Source organism: Phoxinus phoxinus (assembly GCF_949152265.1).
Source record: "Phoxinus phoxinus genome assembly, chromosome: 12".
NCBI lineage: Eukaryota > Metazoa > Chordata > Actinopteri > Cypriniformes > Leuciscidae > Phoxinus > Phoxinus phoxinus.
In genome coordinates, this window is record NC_136887.1 from 463,118 (window position 1) to 483,724 (window position 20,607).

A 20,607-nucleotide genomic window follows, 5' to 3' on the forward strand; every position below is an offset into this window, starting at 1 on the left:
AATCATGTACACACAAGCATTTCAGAAATATACACTGCAAAAAATAATCAGATTAATAATTTATTGCATTTACTTTAGCATTCAAGAGTGATTGAGTGAGTCTGCATGCATGAGCGAGTGTGTGTGTGTGTGTCTCCCTGTATTTCCTTGTTCTTTCTGTACTCGACATCTACTGAAATCTACCTCAAACTGAAAAATAAAAAAAAGGGAAACACTTGAGTGACAAAATGCTGTTTAACATATGCTAAAAACATGCTAACTACAATATGAGAATATAGTTTTTCAGGTAATATTGACTGAAAAGTAATTTAATTTGGGTATTTTTGTGTAAAATGCGTCATACAAAAAGAGAGCGCAAAAAGGAACTGAAGCAAGATATACTTCATTTTTTTTTAAACATGAAGAGAGAAAACTCACCTTGTGACTTTGTGTCCTTCGGAGGTGTTCCCGTTTAAAAAAAGGAATATGGCGTCACACCAAATGATATCACTTTTTTTAGGACAAATATTTTAGTTAAGGGTGGCTTCAAAATATTATGCCTGAACTTTTAGTCAAGCAGACTCACAAGTAGACATCTGTCTTATTAACCCTCTGGGGACCAAGGTGTTTTTGGGGTCCTTGAGATGTTTTGACATGACCTGATAGTTGTATTTTTTTCAGTTGCTTATAAACATATTAATGGCAAAGGTGTAATTACACTATATTTAGCACGGACATGGCTATCATAATATGTGAGCAACATGTATGTACATGTTTGCATTTTTGAGAGAATATTATTTATGCGTGGTTATATCAGAAAATTTAAGTTTGAGTTTTTTTAATAAGACCACAAACGACCAACTTCACATATTCCTAGTGGTGCACGATATATCGGCCGCCGATATAATATCGGCCGATATGGTCATTGTTTTACAGATCGGTATCGTTCCGATGTCAAAATATGGCCGATGTGAACAGGCCGATTATCATTCCTGTGTATTTGACGTGCGTGTGGGGGCGGGGATGTTTGTTTTTGCACGAGCGCATTTCAGCTGTGAACAGCGCTGGTGTGTAGGGGCGCGCGCTTTACAGAGGGTGCACCCTTTATCACGTCTCTCGTCAGAGCGAGGGGAATAACTGATACTGTGGGAACCACTTTATATGTAGTGGTGCGTAGCCTACTTTATAGTGGGCACACGATCAACATTTGTTATATCTCCCGTGCTGGACGGAGCGAGGTTTGAACCCGTGTTTGTGTGTAGGGGCGCGCACTTCATTGTGGGCGCGCAAACTAGTCATTACACCGTGTCCTAACTACACTCGACGCCGCGACACGCGATAAAAGGTATTTTTTCCATGTTAATCAGAGTTTATGTCCACTCCTAACCAGCCGCGACACGCGACGATTCCATTTTAGAAACGGTTTCTATTTTTCTGCTACGTCGCGCTGGAACAAACACAACGTGTGGCAATGATAATCTCAGGCACTGTTTATGTGCTTTATTTAATGTTAACAGCGTGTAATGTGACTTTGAATATAATTTAGTACTCCAGCTTTGTAGCTGTAAAAGCAACACTGGAGAATTCACCTCAGATCTTGAAATTAAACAAATGGAAACAAGAACGTTCAAACTGAAGAAACAAATGTATTATTTGACAAAGATTGTTTTAGTAACTCAGTAGCCTATGTATTTGAATGCTGTTTAAATGTTGTAATATTTGTGAATTTGATTATGTAGCTACTTATCCATTTTCTTGCGATTGCCGTCAAGATTACTCTCTGGTGCTGTGCACTTGACTTGAGAGCCCGCCCACACGCTGTTCTGATTGGCTCTGGGTTTTGATTGATTTGTACGCAGCGTCGCAGCTAGAGTGGACAGACAAATTATTTGTGGCTGGATCTTATCGCATCGCGTCTGGTACACACAGGTAAAGGTGCCCAATATCAGTCATTTCTGAAAATAAATTACATGTGTAAATTACAAAAATGTGTTTTCTATGCAGAGATATCGACATCGGTAAATATCGGTATCGGCCATAACAGCAATATTAATATCGGTTATCGGTATCGGCCACAATATTCACATCGGTGCATCACTACATATTCCCACAATACTTTTGACTAATGGATGTTGTCGGCTAGAGTGTTTACTTTAAAATGATCTGAAAATCATCTGGGCTAATCGTTCACTTTAAACAATAGATTGATTTACATTTTGTAAGACACTTTTTGTTTGGAAAGGCAATATGCAGGTGGGCGTGAATGATCCAACAAGGTCATGAATAATGTCCTCATTCACACCTGAGAGAAGACAAAGACCTGCTAATGCTGCATACTAATGAGCCTTTCATTCAGGTGTCACTGAGCCTGAGGTGTCACAAGAAAGAATGCAAAGACAACACACACACACATATACACACACACACACACACACACACACAGACACACACATATATATTACTACAGCATTGGTTCAGAGTTGGAAACATCTTGAAAAAAAGTGTATTTTTCCACAAACTGTATGCTTGCAAATTGTATAATATCCAAGGTAAACATTTCTAGTAATTGTGCAGTTAATTCTCATTCGTATTTTCAGAAAGTTTTGGATGTAGGCTATCCTCTCCCCAAATTTGTCACTAATAAAACACAAAAATAATTTAAAGAGAAGGCTTATATTGACCTTTTAAGATTTTGTTTGCACCTTGTAAATTAGGTTTTGATGTGGCAGTAAAAACTTTATAATCTATCCAAAACGAAATGTTGTCTTTCATATTTCGTCTGTAACATATCGTCTTTTATAATATATATTAGGGCATAAATGTTAATATGCAGTTTAATATGTTGCTTATACAAAGCCATTTTATTTCAACTTATTCAGTCGATTTTTACTCATCTCAGTAGGCAATAGATATTTCATTCACACACAGACACGCGTGAGCTATAGTAAACAACATGCATGCATATGTGCCGTTCATTCATTCAAACACAGAAACGCGACTCAAATTTAAACAGTCTTTTGCGGTTTACAGACACCAGTTCATATCGCGATTAGAACAAAGCACTTACTGATGATCTGCAGCTGGATCCGTTGTTCGGCTACTCCAGCACGTTTGAGGTAAAATTTCCAGGATTATCACGATATTATTATTCCTCACAGCGAGTGTGTTGTCCAGCTGTTGTGGGCGTTGACTGGTTTGCATGTGTTGCTCCAGATCTGTGTTTGAATAGCGCACGCTCTCGATGGGCGTGTCACATTAGCAGATAATGAGATGCCAGAACGATAATGAGAATGGCTGATCTCTCGCTCTTTTTATATAGATTGCATAAACAGAGAATATTTCTTTTAGTTTTGAATTAGTTAATTTAAAACTACACACTTGAATGATTATAGAGATATATAGCTCATGTCTGAGTGAATAGTATTCGCTGAGTTTTGTTTAAGTTTACAGACGTGCACTAGAAAATAAGTTCACGGAGACGGAGAGGCAGAAAGCACTCCCTGTTTACTTTCTTTATTTTACAAAAGCACAATGTTTTATTTCGATTGTAAGTGGACACATAAATAAGAAGACATTTAACAGTTTATTTTTTCATATTTCTTAAGCCTGTATGACAAAAAATGACGGGAGTATTTTAAGTCTATTTTGCTGCTATGTAAAAAAAAAACGAGGAAAACGCGCCGGCGCGTTTTTGGTCCCTAGAGGGTTAAAGTTGCAATATGTAACAATTTTGTAATAAAAGATCCAAAAATCACTTGGACAGTGTGATATATTTCCTGCAGTTATGTACTTACAATATCCCAAAAGTCTCAATTTTAAATAATTGTCCGTCCCGGAAAAAAATGTCGCCTGTCAGTGATGCAATATCCGCTCTATCCTTGGTTTCCGCAATATCACATGGACACATGCGGAAGTGGTGGTTATAGCTGTTGTGTACATCATGGATCACGATTACTCTTTGGCAAGTATTGAAGTGCCAACAAAACGTAAGCGTCCATACGCGTAAATACAATCGGATCTGTTGTTAAAAAATATTAACCCATTACTTGCAAATGTCCGTTCAAATTTAATTTTACTCCGATTGGTTTGAACACGTAAAACAACACTTCATTAACTATAAACATCCTAAAACTACACAGCATTAACCTAACAAATCATTTGACAAATAGCTGTAACAGGATAGCATAACATTTTGCGTTCCTTGTAGTTAATTCATTATCAGGACATCAAATTTCACGTTCAGACGTACAGGTAATACAAAAACTAATAAATTACCTCATCTGTGATCATAATTCATTAATTCCATACGTCTCTGGATGTTGAAAACGACATCTCCCATCGTTCCACTCACCTTCACAGCGTCATCAAGCTTCGCCTTTGTTATTGTTGGAAACAGAGCCCTCTTGTGGCTTAAAATCTTACATACTGTAGCTTTAATATATGACTGAATAAATAGAAAAATAATTCATTTTCTTGTTTTTATTTCAGAATCAAAATTTGTGATATGTGCTTGGGACAGTCACGCCATATGAGATTTTTCTGGTTGGGCTGAATATTTTTTTGGGAAAAAAAGGAATATTAATCTCATGAATGCTCTGTATGTTCATATAAAACAGCACTTTCTGAACAAGATCACCACAGTTGTTGACATATGTTTCTATAAATTATTTAACTTTGACACATTGGACCAAAAAAAGGCCATGTCATGTCAACCAGCCAAATATATATATAGGCTAAATGATCATGAACACAATGACGGGGTGAAATGGGCTGTGATGCATGGGGCACCAGGTCAAATCTGGCCTAGGGCAGCAGAGGGTCAGGGCCGGCCCTGGATCAGTCTCACTCTCTGGTGCCACTGCAAGAATGCGGTTTAGCTCTTGCTCAATGATCTGCTTCTGTGAACATGAGGCAGAGGCCCTGCTGGTCTTCTTAGGGTGTATTCACAATGGCGCTACGATGAGCATTTACTAGCTACTTTTAAACAAATGCGGGTCGGGTACAATATATATATTTTTTTTTTTTTTGCGGTCCGAGTTTCGGGCGGGTTAGTTGAAAACGTCGGTCGGGTGCGGGTTGTTTATACATTGACCCGCGGATCACTGGTGTGAACATGACCCGACCCAATAGCAGAAAGCACTGCACCTTTTTTGACAGGGTCAGATTTTTACTATGTAATTTGGGGTGATGAAATGTTCGGCACGCATGTGATTCACGGACTAACTGCTAAATTAAACCATCATAGAGTGGATGTTTTTAATTTGGAGGGGTTTTGTCTTGCCAATTTACACATTCAAACCATTTTGAAAGCAGAAGAAGAGGTGAACATCGGGACTCGCACGTTATCTGTGCGTGCGCATGCAGAGAGAGGCGCTTTCAGACAGCGCTTGAACACTGAATGGATTACTCTTTTTCGTTTCCATGCCCTTGCACGGACACATGCTTACAAAATAATGTTAAAAAACTCAGTCTCAAGTTTCAATCGTCACAGCATTTTAACACTTTTGTGTCGTTAGCTTGGTCGAGAATAGGACATCAAGTGTGTGGATGTCAAATTTTTGACATCAAATTGACGTCAAAAAAGAGGTCAAATCAGATTGACGTCTTTTCAACATCAATTGCCCACTGGGCTGTAAAAAGGTGACATGTTTCCGCATTAAATCCTTGTGTGGGGTTTAGGGCATTCTCCCCCAATAGAAAATTGTGATTTTAACAAGTAAACGAAGCATTCTGGCAACATTTGCTTCAAGAAAACAAAACAAAAAAACATTTACACTAAGGCTGGGTATTGACACAAATTTCACAATTCGATATTTATTAACTTGGGGCCTATCAGTTAGCAAATTGTATGTACTGTACCATGTATGGGGAATTTTTGGTGATGTAAATATATTTATTCTGAAGCAATCTTCTTCAAGCAATCAGCGTTCAATCAACTTTTACATACTTAAATCTGCCTATTTCTGATATGTAGCATGTATAAGTGCTGCAATGGTGGGTAGAAATAGTAGACCAGTATCAGAAAAACTAGGTTTAGCTCAAGGAGGAAAAGGTTGTGTTCAATGAAACACAGACACAAGGTTGCGGTGCAAAGTTGTGGAGTATATTGCAATGAAATAAGATGACAGGTACAATATTTACATGCACAGATAGTATTCCGTTCAAAGTTGTTAATGAGCCAATCCAAGCGGTTTCAATATTCATACACCATGATCTGAGTGCTCGAAGCCGCAACAGTTCACACCCAGCCCACGCAAAGGCCAGAGTCCAATACTTTAAAAGAAAAGTTCATGAGAGGGTCAGTGTTAATGGTAAACCGAATGGTGGAGGCATCTAAAAAGCTTGGCAGGCATAAAAGTCAAACCAGCAGTTTAGAGAATTAAATTACACGTTTACAGGGCTAAACGCCCACCTGCAGCAGCTCAAACACCACCGGCTCCCACACACCAACAGTGCGCAAGCTCTGCGTCAAATCTCGCGATACTAGCGCGAAGTCTCGCGATAACGTGAACATAGTGTGGAGTCGTGAGAAGGGAAAATAAGGCAGAGAAAATACCTGGGTTACAGATATTTATCTCAGGGCCTTTTTACCTTAAATGTAGTGTAGAGTCAGAGTGAACTGTGAACTGAGGCAAGTTTGCAGAACCCACGTGTAGTTTAATTATACTCAAACATGATCAAACATAAAACAAAGGCATGGCTTTTTTTATGGCTTGATAAACATGGACTTAAAGCATATACATGATCTTACCATCAGTAGTTATATGTAACAATACTTGTCAAAGACACATGGCAAATATGAGGGCTTAAATACACATAAGGACTAATGACTAACTAGACACACATGTGAACATGATTAGACAATGAACCAAGGCAACAGGTGTGTTCTACATGGGCTGTGGCTGGATGTGACCGATCGCCGAGAGTTGCAGGTGGGGAGGAGCTGAAACCGGAGACGTGAAGTCGGACACTTTCTGCTTCCCGTAGTGACTCTCACATGGTGTTTGCATACTTTACCACAGATGAAGTGAAATAAATGCAATATTTGTCCAATACCCAGACGTTTCAGATACTTGATGTATGTACTGCTAAATACATTGTCTGTTTATAAAGGTCAACATAAGCCTATACTATTAAATACCAATGTAGTGGGGTCTACTTTTTTTAAAATCAGTTATATTTGGATAAACATGACACAATATAACATCGCTACATGAAAAGAGATGCTACTGTTATAAAAACAGATTTGTGAACATTAGTGGAATTGAAGGTGTTCGAATAAACACGAAACACACGTGAATGTTGTCGTGGTCGATTCGGCCAATCGTGGAACAGCTGTGTCGTCATCAGAGCTCGTGCAGCCGCTCTGGAGAAGCTACCCTGGCTGAGTCCTCCTGCTGCTCTTGAAAGGTTTATCTCTACTTTGATGGCATATGTCATAGTCATGTGGTGTCGGCGCTGTATCAAGTCGGACACAATTTCTAACCGGCATGCACTGCTTCGAGTCAGCCACCGATCGGTCTACGCAGAGCTGCATGAAGTCACATGGCAAGATCACATGAGGGCAAGGGAATCACATGACAAGACAGGAAACATAACTGACATGAAACATTAACCAAAAACCAAAACATATCTCCCCAACAAAAAACAAAACTAGACAAGAAAGTTCAGAAGGGCGGTCTTGGGGAGGGATGGCGGGCCAGGTCCTTGCAGGGGAACAGGACATGGGCATGGCAATGGCGGACCTGGGCCGTGGAGCGTGGGCGGATCTGGCAGGCTATGAAGCCTCCAAGGCGGATCCGACAGTTCAGGGTCCCAGGGCGATCAGATAGTTCTGGGTCCAGGGTGGATCCGACAGTTCAGGGTCCCAGGATGGATCTGATAGTTTAGGGAGGCGCAGCCTTAACCAGGTACCTACTGCCCCTCCAAAAATGATCTTAAGTGGAGCTATAGGGTCGTGGCTTGCAGTGGGCTCACACTCTGGAGTGACGGGCATCTTGGGACGAGACTCTGGAGTGGCGGTCATCTTTGGACTTGACACACACACAAAATAGTCATGGCCATGATGATCAGCGCTACATCATCCGGAGCGGACTCTGGCTCGGCAGGCATGACGTGAAAAGACTCGGGCTTGGCCATGTCTGTACCATGGCATCCAACTCCAGCCGGGCTGGATGATTGGGGGAGAACTATAACGGACAGTGTGTCGTTTCTTGAGACGTAAAATAGCTCCCTCCAGATGAGCTTCAGGACCTCGGGGTGGAGTCTCCACTCCCCGGGCTTCAGTCCCTGCCTCAACAGGATGTCTTCTCCTTGAACTGTTCTGCTGTTGTTCATAAATCCCAGAAGTGATGTTGTACAACAAAGACATTGTCATGTCACCATCAGTGTCCCAAAGTGTAGCCAACGTTTCATTGGACCTGTATTACTTTTTGTTTTGTTTGTTTTAATAAATGCATTTCACTGCATTTGAATTCCAATCTGCCTATTCCCTGAAACACCCTGCGTTACATTTACCTTAATGCATGTGTTCCTAAAGGTTGCACATTTAAAACGTGATCAAAACAGTAATCTATTTTAATGACAAAATTTTAAACAAGTGAGCAAGTGACAAATATTGAAATTGGAATCGGCCCGGTGCATCACTTATTCTAAAATGTAATGTATTATTTACATGGGATAAGCATCCAGAGGAATTTTAACATTTAGACGTCTTTAATCTACACAAAATTGCATGCTCTCATCTGGCTTTGAAATTAGCACCACAGGCGATGGCCAAGGGGATTGAGAAGGTTCAATTATGCCATTCTGTAACATCCTGCCTATCTCCACTCTCTTGACATTTTTAGGGGTGACACTCTATAAGCTTTATTCATCTGTTGTTATGATATGGTGAGTTTGCCTAATTTATCTGAAGAGATGGTAGGCTAAGACATGCAAGAGAGGCTGTATCTCTGAATGATGGCATTTTATCAAATTGCTATTTCCACTGCTATATACGAAAAGCCGTATACAAATTGGTTGAAATTGAGAATCGTGGAAGAAAGGAAAAGTGGCAATCCATCCTCTAATCTTGAGCCTGTAACTGCATTCTTCCACATTCAGCCATACTCCAGATCAACCAAGGAAATCAAGGCCTAGTATGATTGGCAAAGAAAGCTGATAATTCGATATAGCATGATTGTCCACTGTTCACACAAGCCTGTGCCACACATAGGCAATAGGTACTCTTTGTTCTGAAATATGTGATTTCTCATCTGCTAGCACAAAGACCCTGCTGAACTTTTCCTGCACGTCTTCACTAGGTTCCAGTATCAATACTGGTCTCAACTGGTAAACCACAGACTCCTACGACAACTTTGAGTAGTCAGAGTGAACTAAAGAGTCATGATGAGTTTAGTGTGTTTTAGTGTCTTTCAGAGGCTGGAATGGAATATTTAATCGCGATTCTTTACAGCTCGCAAAAAGACTGTTTAAATATGAATCGCGTTTCTGTGTGTGAATGAATGAACAGCTTTTACCGAACTATATTGCTATACTGAGATGAGTAAAAATCGACTGAAATACGTTGAAATAAAATGTCTTTGTATAAGCAACGTATTAAACTGCAAATTAACATTTATATGCCCTAATATCATAAAAACAATGTTACAGAGAAAATATTAAAGACAAAATATCGTTGACTAGTTTTGGATAGATTATAAAGTTTTTACTGTAAAGTAGACTGCCACATCAAATAAGCTTTTGTTCGCCAATTTCTGCTCATAGGTAAATAAATATATAGTATGTTTTGTCAAAAATAAAATCATCAACTAAGATGTTATTATAGTGTTTGTTCCAATGTAGGCTATATTCAAACTAATGAATCATTAACTTTGAAATACGTATGATAAAATGTATTTAATTAAATAGCAAAAAATATATTTACAAGGTAGATGTAAACTATTTTTATTGTGTTTTATTAGTGACAAATTTGGGGAGAGGATACATATTCCAAAACTTTCTGAAAATACAGTATTAGAATTAACTGCATAATTATTAGAAATGTTTACCTTGGTAATTATACAATTTACAATCATACACAATATGTGGAAAAAGACAAAAAAATTCAAGATGTGTTTGTATGTATATCTTTTGTCCTTGCATTCTTTCTTGTGTGACACACCTGAATGAAAGGCGTATTATACAAGTCATTATTCGGGTCATTGTCTTCTCAGGTGTGAACCACATCAGTCACGCCCCTGCGCATATTGCTTTTTCAAACAAAAAGTGTTTTACAAAATTTAAATCAATGTATTGTTTTATGTGAGTGATTAGGCTGGATGATTTTCAGATAATTTTGAAGCAAAAACTCTAGGCGAGAACACCCATTAGTCAAAATATTTAATGTGTTATGTGGCCTTATTTCAGAAACTTAAATTTTTAGTTTTTTGAATAACCATGCATAAACATTATTCTCTCAAAAATACAAACATGTACATGTTGCTCACATATTATGGTAGCCCTGTTTGTGATAATTAGAGTGTAATTACACCTTTGCCATTAATATGTTTATAAGCAACTGAAAAAGCACAAATGTCAGGGCATGTCAGAACATCACAAGGACCCCAAAAACACCTTAGTCTCCAGAGGGTTAAACTGGTATTGTGAACATGTATTGTATTTATGACTAGGACTCATAATGAGGATTTAAAGTGGATTCAAAATGTGCATACACATGGCTCAGAGTTTACTTACAGGTGCACACATTCTCCCGTCAAGTTCGTTTTTAATACATCACAATCAATGCGTGGGAAGTGGCTTACGTTTCCAGCCCAGTTTTGTGTGTATGCCACATTTATAAATGAGACCCTTGGAGGCGTATGGACCCAAATAAAGTTCCTGGGTACCAAGAGACGACATTCTTGATCCACCGTTACTCACCTCCTTCTACGAGGAACATCCTGATCGCGCAGCACCACACAGTAGAGGTCGACCACTCCACATCAGGGCCCTCGGGAGTGGATACTGTCATGGATTTGGTCCCCGGTCCTCGGGAGTGGCCGTGGAGGGGGGGATACTTTCATGGATTTGGTCCTCGGGAGTGGCCGTGGAGGGGGGGATACTGTCATGGATTTGGTCCTCGGGAGTGGCCGTGGAGGGGGGGATACTGTCATGGATTTGGTCCTCGGGAGTGGCCGTGGAGGGGGGATACTGTCATGGATTTGGTCCTCGGGAGTGGCCGTGGAGGGGGGATACTGTCATGGATTTGGTCCTCGGGAGTGGCCGTGGAGGGGGGATACTGTCATGGATTTGGTCCTCGGGAGTGGCCGTGGAGGGGGGATACTGTCATGGATTTGATCCTCGGTCCTCGGGAGTGGATACTGTCATGGATTTGGTCCTCGGGAGTGGCCGTGGAGGGGGGGGTACTGTCATGGATTTGGTCCTCGGTCCTCGGGAGGGGATACTGTCATGGATTTGGTCCTCGGGAGTGGCCGTGGAGGGGGGATACTGTCATGGATTTGATCCTCGGTCCTCGGGAGTGGATACTGTCATGGATTTGGTCCTCGGTCCTCGGGAGGGGATACTGTCATGGATTTGGTCCTAGGGAGTGGATGTGGAGGGGGGGATACTGTCATGGATTTGGTCCTAGGGAGTGGATGTGGAGGGGGGGATACTGTCATGGATTTGGTCCTAGGGAGTGGATGTGGAGGGGGGGATACTGTCATGGATTTGATCCTCGGTCCTCGGGAGGGGATACTGTCATGGATTTGATCCTCGGTCCTCGGGAGTGGATACTGTCATGGATTTGATCCTCGGTCCTCGGGAGTGGATACTGTCATGGATTTTGTCCCCGGTCCTCGGGAGGGGATACTGTCATGGATTTGGTCCTCGGGAGTGGCCTTGGAGGGGGGGATACTGTCATGGATTTGGTCCTCAGGAGTGGCTGTGGAGGGGGGGATACTGTCATGGATTTGGTCCCCGGTCCTCGGGAGTGGATAATGTCATGGATTTGGTCCTCGGTCCTCGGGAGTGGCCGTGGAGGGGGGGATACTGTCATGGATTTGGTCCCCGGTCCTCGGGAGTGGATACTGTCATGGATTTGGTCCTCGGGAGTGGCCGTGGAGGGGGGGATACTGTCATGGATTTGGTCCTCGTGAGTGGCCCGTGGAGGGGGGGATACTGTCATGGATTTGGTCTTGGGGAGTGGCCGTGGAGGGGGGGATACTGTCATGGATTTGGTCCCCGGTCCTCAGGAGTGGATACTGTCATGGATTTGGTCCTCGGTCCTCGGGAGCGGCCGTGGAGGGGGGGGGGGGTACTGTCATGGATTTGGTCTTCGGGAGTGGCCGTGGAGGAGGGGATACTGTCATGGATTTGGTCCCTGGTCCTCGGGAGGGGATACTGTCATGGATTTGGTCCTCGGGAGCGGCCGTGGAGGGGGGGGGGTACTGTCATGGATTTGGTCCTCGGGAGTGGCCGTGGAGGGGGGGATACTGTCATGGATTTGGTCCTCGGGGGTGGCCGTGGAGGGGGGGATACTGTCATGGATTGCCAGGCTCCAACGTTGCTCCCTTTACTACATCCCAATCACCAGAGTATTAATCACCCGCACCATCAATCACTCTCAGTATAAAAGCAGACTCTTCAGTGTCACTCATTGTCTAGTCTCAGCTTGGACTGTGTATAACTACCTCCTATGATTATCCTCTGACCTCATTCCTGTATTACCTGCCCTTGTGATGCTCCAGTGTCTCCAGCGTTCTCTACACAGAAATAATAAAAGGTTGTGGTAAAAACTCACCACTTTAAATTATATTTTTATTTTGTCTTGATCTGCTGCCGGGATTTTTTAAAATTGGGGTTGCATATAAAATAAATGCATATACTCTTATATACATTTACATTTATTCATTTAGCTGACGCTTTTATCCAAAGCGACTTACAATTGCTATATATGTCAGAGGTCGCACGCCTCTGGAGCAACTAGGGGTTAAGTGTCTTGCTCAGGGACACATTGGTGTCTCACAGTGGATTCGAACCCGGGTCTCTCACACCAAAGGCATGTGTCTTATCCATTGCGCCATCACCACCCCATTAATAATAAATACATCTTAATATTAACTTCAGCATTTAATAATACATGTTTAAAATCAAAATCTGTAACTGTAAGCAAGAGGTCACTAGACTCTAGACTTCCACATTGTCCGTCCTTTTTACGGACAGGGTCATAAAAATTCCGTCATAATCTATTATTACTGTCATTTGAATGTTCCTGTTTTTTTAAAGATAATAAGCCATTTCATAGGCTCTGTTTTTGCTCACATTTTCATTTTTATTCACGAACTTACAGCTCTGGCAGATTGGCTAGATTAATATAAGAAGAGAAAGTTGAACAGAGATTGTGAGAGGGCTCTGTCACGATCGCAACAGCACTATATTCACACACACTCACACACACACACACACACGATCCACTCGACACACTCACAATCACACACACACACGATCCACTCGTTTTCATGTTTTTCCTACTCTTGGGTGCGCACTGGGGTCAGGTTAATGCTCCAGTTCCATACATAACACACACATATCCACTCCATTACCACATCCGTTCCCCATATCCCGTGATAAACACACACAAACACCAGATTAGTTCTTCAAAACATGTTTATTGTATTTATCTGCACGTTATGTCTCGTCTTTAGTTGTTTGTTTGTATTACCGGAAGCAAATGGCAAACCGGTGGCGATCCAGAAAGATAGATATCGGTGGATTCCCGCGCTGCGCGATCGCTCCGGTAACTGGACGGTCTTAAATGTTGTTTGTTTGGGGTTAACACATATGTATGGTAATGAATATTGTTTATGCACAATATATACATAAACAAGCGTTTATGTATATATTATAATATACATTGTTATACGATGGATGTTACACATAATGTGAATGTGTATATGTTATGACACTGATGATTATGTGTATAATTATTTAAGTAAAGCTATAACCCTTGCCTCTGGGAGACTGTGGAGGAGTCCTGTGGGGGAGCTGCCGGTTTAAAGGCCAGGCTTGTTTGTTTGTTCAGGGTTGTAGTTTGGAGTTTGCTTTGGCAATGTGTAGTTGTGTGGCTGTCTGGATATTTTTACTACATTTTACCCATCTCACCTATTTTTTTAAAATTATTTTATTGCTTTTTTGTTGTCTATTTTATCAATAAAACAACTTGCACAAGAAGTGCTATTGCGGCCTTGCCATCGTTTTCTTGTGGGGGCCATTTTTTTCATCCCTCGTCTCACATGTTCTTGTCCTATAAATCTCTATAAAATTTTTAAATCTGTAATTTTACTTTTACTTAAGTATGTTTTGTACAAGGGGGGGAAATTTGGCCAGAATGGGAGTATTTGGTAATGAAACTATGAATGTGTGGTTGTCCTCGAGGATAGAAGTCCAGTTTGCAAATGTGGCTGCAAAAGGAGGAAACACAAAACACCATCCCTCCGTGCAGATAAAGGCATGTTTATAACTTAAGGCCGAATGATTTCCGGGATGCAGAGGGAATCCGCTAATCCAGTCATGTACAGTATAGCGCAGATCTCACGTCAAACACACAGACTGATGGATGAATCGAAAGTAGAGCTGTACAATAAATCAAATAGCGACATGGTCTGTGAATATTAAAGTGCAAAAAGACTGCTATATAAATGCCCCTTTTATGATATACTAGAGGCCCCTAATTTATTTTGGAGTCTCCTACTACAGGTTTACATGCATCAAAGTTCAAAACACTGTTTCATTTTCACCATTTTCTAATTTTTCAATGATTCTCAAACAACTTGCTCTGCTCTGATTGGCCAGACAGCTCAGTGTGTTGTGATTGGTTTACTCTGCTCTGATTGGCCAGCCAGCTCAGTCTGTTGTGATTGGTTTACTCTGCTCTGATTGGCCAACTCAGTCTGTTGTGATTGGTTTACTCTGCTCTGATTGGCCAGCTCAGTCTGTTGTGATTGGTTTACTCTGCTCTGATTGGCCAGCTCAGTCTGTTGTGATTGGTTTACTCTGCTCTGATTGGCCAGCTCAGTCTGTTGTGGAGCCAGTGAAAATGTGAACCACTGGGACTTGTTGGCTTTGAGAAAAAAGTGCTGAGCACTTATCAATGTTATATGAATTGAATATTTCTATTTTGACAAATCTTTCTTTCTTTCTTATTTCAGACACCAGTGCAAGAATGGCTACGCAGAACACAACATCTCCTACGTTAAATGGTTCAGAATGTCCATCAATTGATGACTTCCGCAACCAAATCTATTCTACAGTATACTCCGTCATCACCGTCTTTGGGCTGATAGGCAATGGCTTTGCCCTCTACGTGCTCCTGCGCACCTACCGCCAGACCTCGTCCTTCCACATCTACATGCTGAACCTGGCCGTGTCGGACCTGCTGTGTGTCAGCACTCTGCCCCTGCGGGTGCTCTACTACATCAACAAAGGCCAGTGGAACCTGGGGGACTTCCTCTGCCGCGTGAGCTCCTATGCCCTGTACGTGAACCTCTACTGCAGTGTCTTCTTCATGATGGCGATGAGTTTCACCCGCTTCCTAGCAATCGTGTTCCCGGTGCAGAACCTGAGGCTAGCCACTGAGAAGAAGGCATGGATAGTCTGCGTGGGCATTTGGATGTTCATTTGCACCACCAGTTCACCCTTCCTCCTGTCTGGTCAGCATACTGATCCAAGGACAAACAAGACCAAGTGTTTCGAACCGCCAGAAACGGCAGGCAGCCTAGATAAACTAGTCATGCTGAATTACTTTTCCCTGGTGGTAGGTTTTACTATACCTTTCCTGGTTATCTTGCTGTGTTATGCAGGCATCTTGCACACTCTACTTAGAAACAGTAACAGTATGAAGAAGCAGCGCTACACGCGGAACAAGGCCATTCGGATGATCGCTGTGGTGATGCTGGCTTTCTTGGTCAGTTTTATGCCCTATCATATACAACGCACGCTGCATCTCCACTTTAAAGGCCGCAAAGACACTACCTGCGATGAGGTTATCTACATGCAGAAGTCTGTGGTCATCACCCTCTGCCTGGCTGCGGCCAACTCCTGCTTCGACCCGATGCTCTACTTCTTCTCTGGAGAGAACTTCCGTCACCGCCTCTCCACCTTCCGCCGGGCTTCTGCAAACGTGTCTCTGACCCAGCGAGGCCGCCACGTTCCCCGGAGCTCCCCGCCGGTGGAGGAGAGTGAACTGCAGTGCTGTAATGGTTCAGACAAACTTGGGTAGAGGGAAGGAAAATGAAGAAGCAGAAGCAGATTTTAAAGAAAAGAAGAGAAAGCTTATTCTTCAAAATAGTATTAATAATTAAAGATTCCTATGTACTACATTCCAGTATTAAGACAAATAACCTGCTCTGTAGATCTTGTGCATGACTTGGATTAATATACATTTCAAGAATTATGGGAATATATTTGCAGGTAAAAACATATTCTTGGGATATAACATTTTTTCAAAATGCATTTCATAATTCTGAACCCTCAGTAATGGTTATTGGATGTGGTGTGGTATTCATTATTTAACAATTTAAAAGAACACTTAATATATAAACAGAGCACCTTCTACGTACAATGTGTATTCATTGTCTAATATGCACTTATGACAGCTTTTTGGGATGTATCAATGCTTATTGTAAAACAAACGTTGGACCTTAGAGCAAAACAGACAGAGATGACATCAAAACTGCACAGAAAAGAGAAAGAATTCAAGTGGAATCAGCACTCCAGGGCCATACACCACAGAGACCCTGTCCATGTGGCACCAGTAACACTGAGCTGACCAGTCATCTTATATCGGTTAGCCCTCTCCAGCGCTGGCAGCATTAGGCAGTTAGCCCAAGACAGATGTGTCCGCAGATGGTATAGTGGATACGGGCGTGTGATCCCCTCCCAAGATACCTCAAATTTTTCACCATCTTTTTTAAATCATTCATTGTTAATGTCATTATGTGTAACTATTGAATAGTTTAAATATGTGATGTTTGGTACATTTCCCAAATGTTAATATTAATCAACTCTGGGTAAAACATCATATTCTGAAGGATAACTGAAGTAAAATTAAGAACTGTAGAATGTAAGGAAATATAAACAGAACAAATGCAGTGCATTACAGTTCATCCGCAGTAAATCTATAGTAACGAAGATGAACAAGTGGAGTAATGTCACATCTGTTTTAAGTTTTGTTTCATGTGTTTTAATGTCTTTTATTCTGGTGTTTGGTTCATGTCATGTGATTCCCTGTCCCCTCATGTGATCTTTGTGTCATGTTCTCATTAGGTGTGTTCGACTTCCACTGGATGTTATCGATCGGTGAGATTTGAGTTGAAACCCATTGTGACGCTCCGATGAAGTCGACTCAATTCACAGAAGTTTTCATGAAGCAACAGAAACGCTTTCATTCAAAAGTTTATGGACTGCAAAATACAGCGCCTGTATGCACAAGAATACTGTTTAATCAGCCTATATTATTTAAATAAAGTGGGTCTATTAATTTTGATCCGGTTTATTTTCATAAACACGACACAATATAACAATATAACTGCATCAAGTCGAACACACCTAAAGATTTGTTGTCCAGGGGCCTGTGCCATGATGGTAGTTGAACAAACTCCGGGTTACAGGATTAGTTTTGAGTTGACCAAACCAAACCAACCAGGCCTTGTTGGTGCCATGCTGCGGATCATCAGCTCTCTCTGGCTTTATACTGAGTTCAGGAGTTTAGCTGTGACATCAGTGGCGAACAGCCAATCACATGCTGAGAAAGAGTGAAACTGCGATTCATTTCTCGGGAGATTCACTTCTCTCTTCTGCAGAATATTACGAGATAAATATTAAGAATTTAATCAAATTTACACAGCAAGAAGAAAATGAAAGAGGAAACCTCAAAGAAAAAGTATTGCTATATCAGTGCAAGTAAAAATTGTGAAGTTAGTTAATACAGTTGATAAAGGTATTGAGAGAATTGAACTTTTAAGCTCACATGTAGTCATTGTATAGCTTAATCTGTTGATTCTAAAGCGTATTTATATTACCTTTATATATTTATTCCTTTAAACTGTGCGTAAAAATAATTGATAAACTAAAATTGTACGTGTGATTGATTAATAATTACATAAATAATGTCTAAATCATACAAAATTATTATTCTAAATAAGTGTTACTAAAAGCCAGACGATTTTGTCTTTAAAAATCATTTGCTATGTAGGGACTTGGAGTAGAAACGGGGAGTGACTGCATCCTTTGCTCACAGCTGATTGGTCCAAATTTTGTTTTGAGACCTCTTACCTGGAGCATAACCTGCCCCGGACCAGGTTAGCTGTGGAGCGTAAGTTACTATGGCGATGAACACGGCTAAAACCCAAACCACTTTCATGGTGCCTAAAACCCAGGGTTGGTGCAAACTAAACTAAAACATATCTAGCTAGCCACCTAAACCGGCTTCATGGTATAGGCCCCTGTTATCTGGTTTGGTAGTTCTGTATTGTCATCGGTTGAGTTTGTCATGTGTTTGTCCCATTGTCCTGTATGTAAGCCCTTGTGTCCGCCATGTTGGTTGGCCATGTATTGAAGTATGTTTAGCTGTTCCATGTGGAAAGTCATTTATAGTCAAGTCTATTGCACAATTTCATATTTATGTTTTGATTAATGTTTTAGGTTTATATTTTCACATTTTTGGATCATATAAAATGTAAATAAACTACACTTGGGCTTCTACGCCATCGTCCTCATCTGCTCCTTCTCCAGGCAGCGTTACAGAATATATGACCAGCCATGAACCCAGAAGTCGTGTCTCCTTCGCCTCCGTCAGGGCGATCTGTGGACTAAGGTACAGGTGACCTTTTAACGATGTGGCCTTAAAGGGCATTTTTCATAATGGACATAATGTGATTTCAATTTCTGATCTATTGTTTGCCCTTTTTTTCCAAACGAATCTCTAAGTCCTTCCACGATACCATGTGTCTGTTATGTTCCCGAGTACTCTCATGGTTTTCCCAATCATTCACTCCTCTGGTAATTAGATTATAATCTCTATTGGAGAAGATCTTACAACAGAAGCAGTAAATACTGTTGGCTTTTTTAGAATAGACCAGCCAGCTTCTTCATTTTTTCACCATTCTGTAATTTTCTAAAAAGGTAATGGTGATGGCACTCTCCCCATCTTCTCTTTTCGGAGATATGAAGTCTGGTGCCAACTGACATGGTCCTCTGTGCACTAATTGTGTTGTAACTTTGGCCAGGCCACAACACACAACCTAGAACTGAGTCCCTCATCTGTAAACAACACTGAGTGAATTCTAGGTAACTCTCATTAAACTAGTTAAAAGTTTCTTCTACTCACAAAAAATGATAGTTGTGGGATACAAAAATAACTAGAAGAAACGGTTATTGGTTTTACTTCTAAATGCAATCTAATGAAGATGGTATGTTAGTGTTCATGTATAGAAATAAAATATTTTTAAGAATGTTTTTTCTCCAACGTTAAAAAAATATGTTCAAATTAGAAATACCACACATTTGTGTTCTATCAGTTTGTTGTACCCTGTCCAGTGTATGAGATTGTCTTGCACTACGGATCCACTTCCTGCTCAGCTACTGTTCGGACGCTTTTGCTTACTGCTCCGCGCTTTGCTCTATCGCTTTTATATTTTTATATTTTATCTTCTTTTATCAACTAATTTCAACTCCAGCAAATCAGCACAGTGCTCAAACGCTTGGATTACAACAAAAAAGCTGAATTATTTTATTCGACCAGCCTCCCACTGAAAGTTTACATTCCGGGGAAGAGAAAACACAACTGCATAAGGATAAGAGAAAATGCCTCTTCTGGAATCTACTTGCTGCACTAACTGCCACAGACTTTTACAAAGGATTGCAGTTCTTGAAACAAAGTTATTTGCGGGACCACCAAACCAGACGGAACACACAACAGAGCCCCGTCATGGACGCCCTCAGCACACAGCCGGTGAGTTTCATGAATCTACTGCTCCTCCACAGGCCATACTGAGTGTAGAGAAACAAGCCGATCGACTTACAAATCGATGGCACTATCAGGGAGCGAGACCCAAAGGCACTCGAGACATCAGATTGTCACGAGTATCACATATTGCCGCAATAGCATCCTCTACCCCAGACACGGCTCTGACAAGGATTGCAAACACTGGTCTCCTACCACCGCCTATACATCTTGAGAATAGATTTGAAGTATTAATGAATGTAAATGAGGAATCTCCAAACGTGATGAATGTGATCGAACACAGACTGGATAAGCCAGTAGCTAACACTGATGCTAACCTGCGCTCAAGGTCGAGCAGACAGCGGCACTCAGCTCAGAGCCTAGCCGAGCACACGACTCTGATAGTGGGTGACTCCATTATCCGACACACTAGTAGCAGGGATACAACTACGTGCTGCCTTCCACAAGCAACAACTTCTGATGTAAACAGGGAACTTGAGAACATTCTGATGAAACATAAGACTGCAAATCGACTCATCATTCATGTGGGGAAAAATGATATTCATAAAGAGCAGTCAGAACTCCTTAAGAAGGATTTCAATGAACTGTTTGAAACACTGAAAAGACTGAAAGTACAAACATTC

At 41.2% G+C, this 20,607-nt stretch overlaps 1 protein-coding gene across 1 annotated transcript in view; it reads left to right on the plus strand.

Moving 5' to 3' along the window:
• Positions 1-18,853, plus strand: part of LOC307007932 (cysteinyl leukotriene receptor 1-like) — a 42,835-nt gene extending 23,982 nt beyond the window's left edge. The window contains exon 2 of the mRNA XM_079630422.1: positions 15,171-18,853. Coding sequence (XP_079486548.1) covers positions 15,171-16,240 — 1,070 coding nt within the window. The 3' untranslated portion in view covers positions 16,241-18,853. The remainder of the gene's footprint in view (positions 1-15,170) is intronic.
• The last annotated feature ends 1,754 nt before the right edge of the window (positions 18,854-20,607 follow it).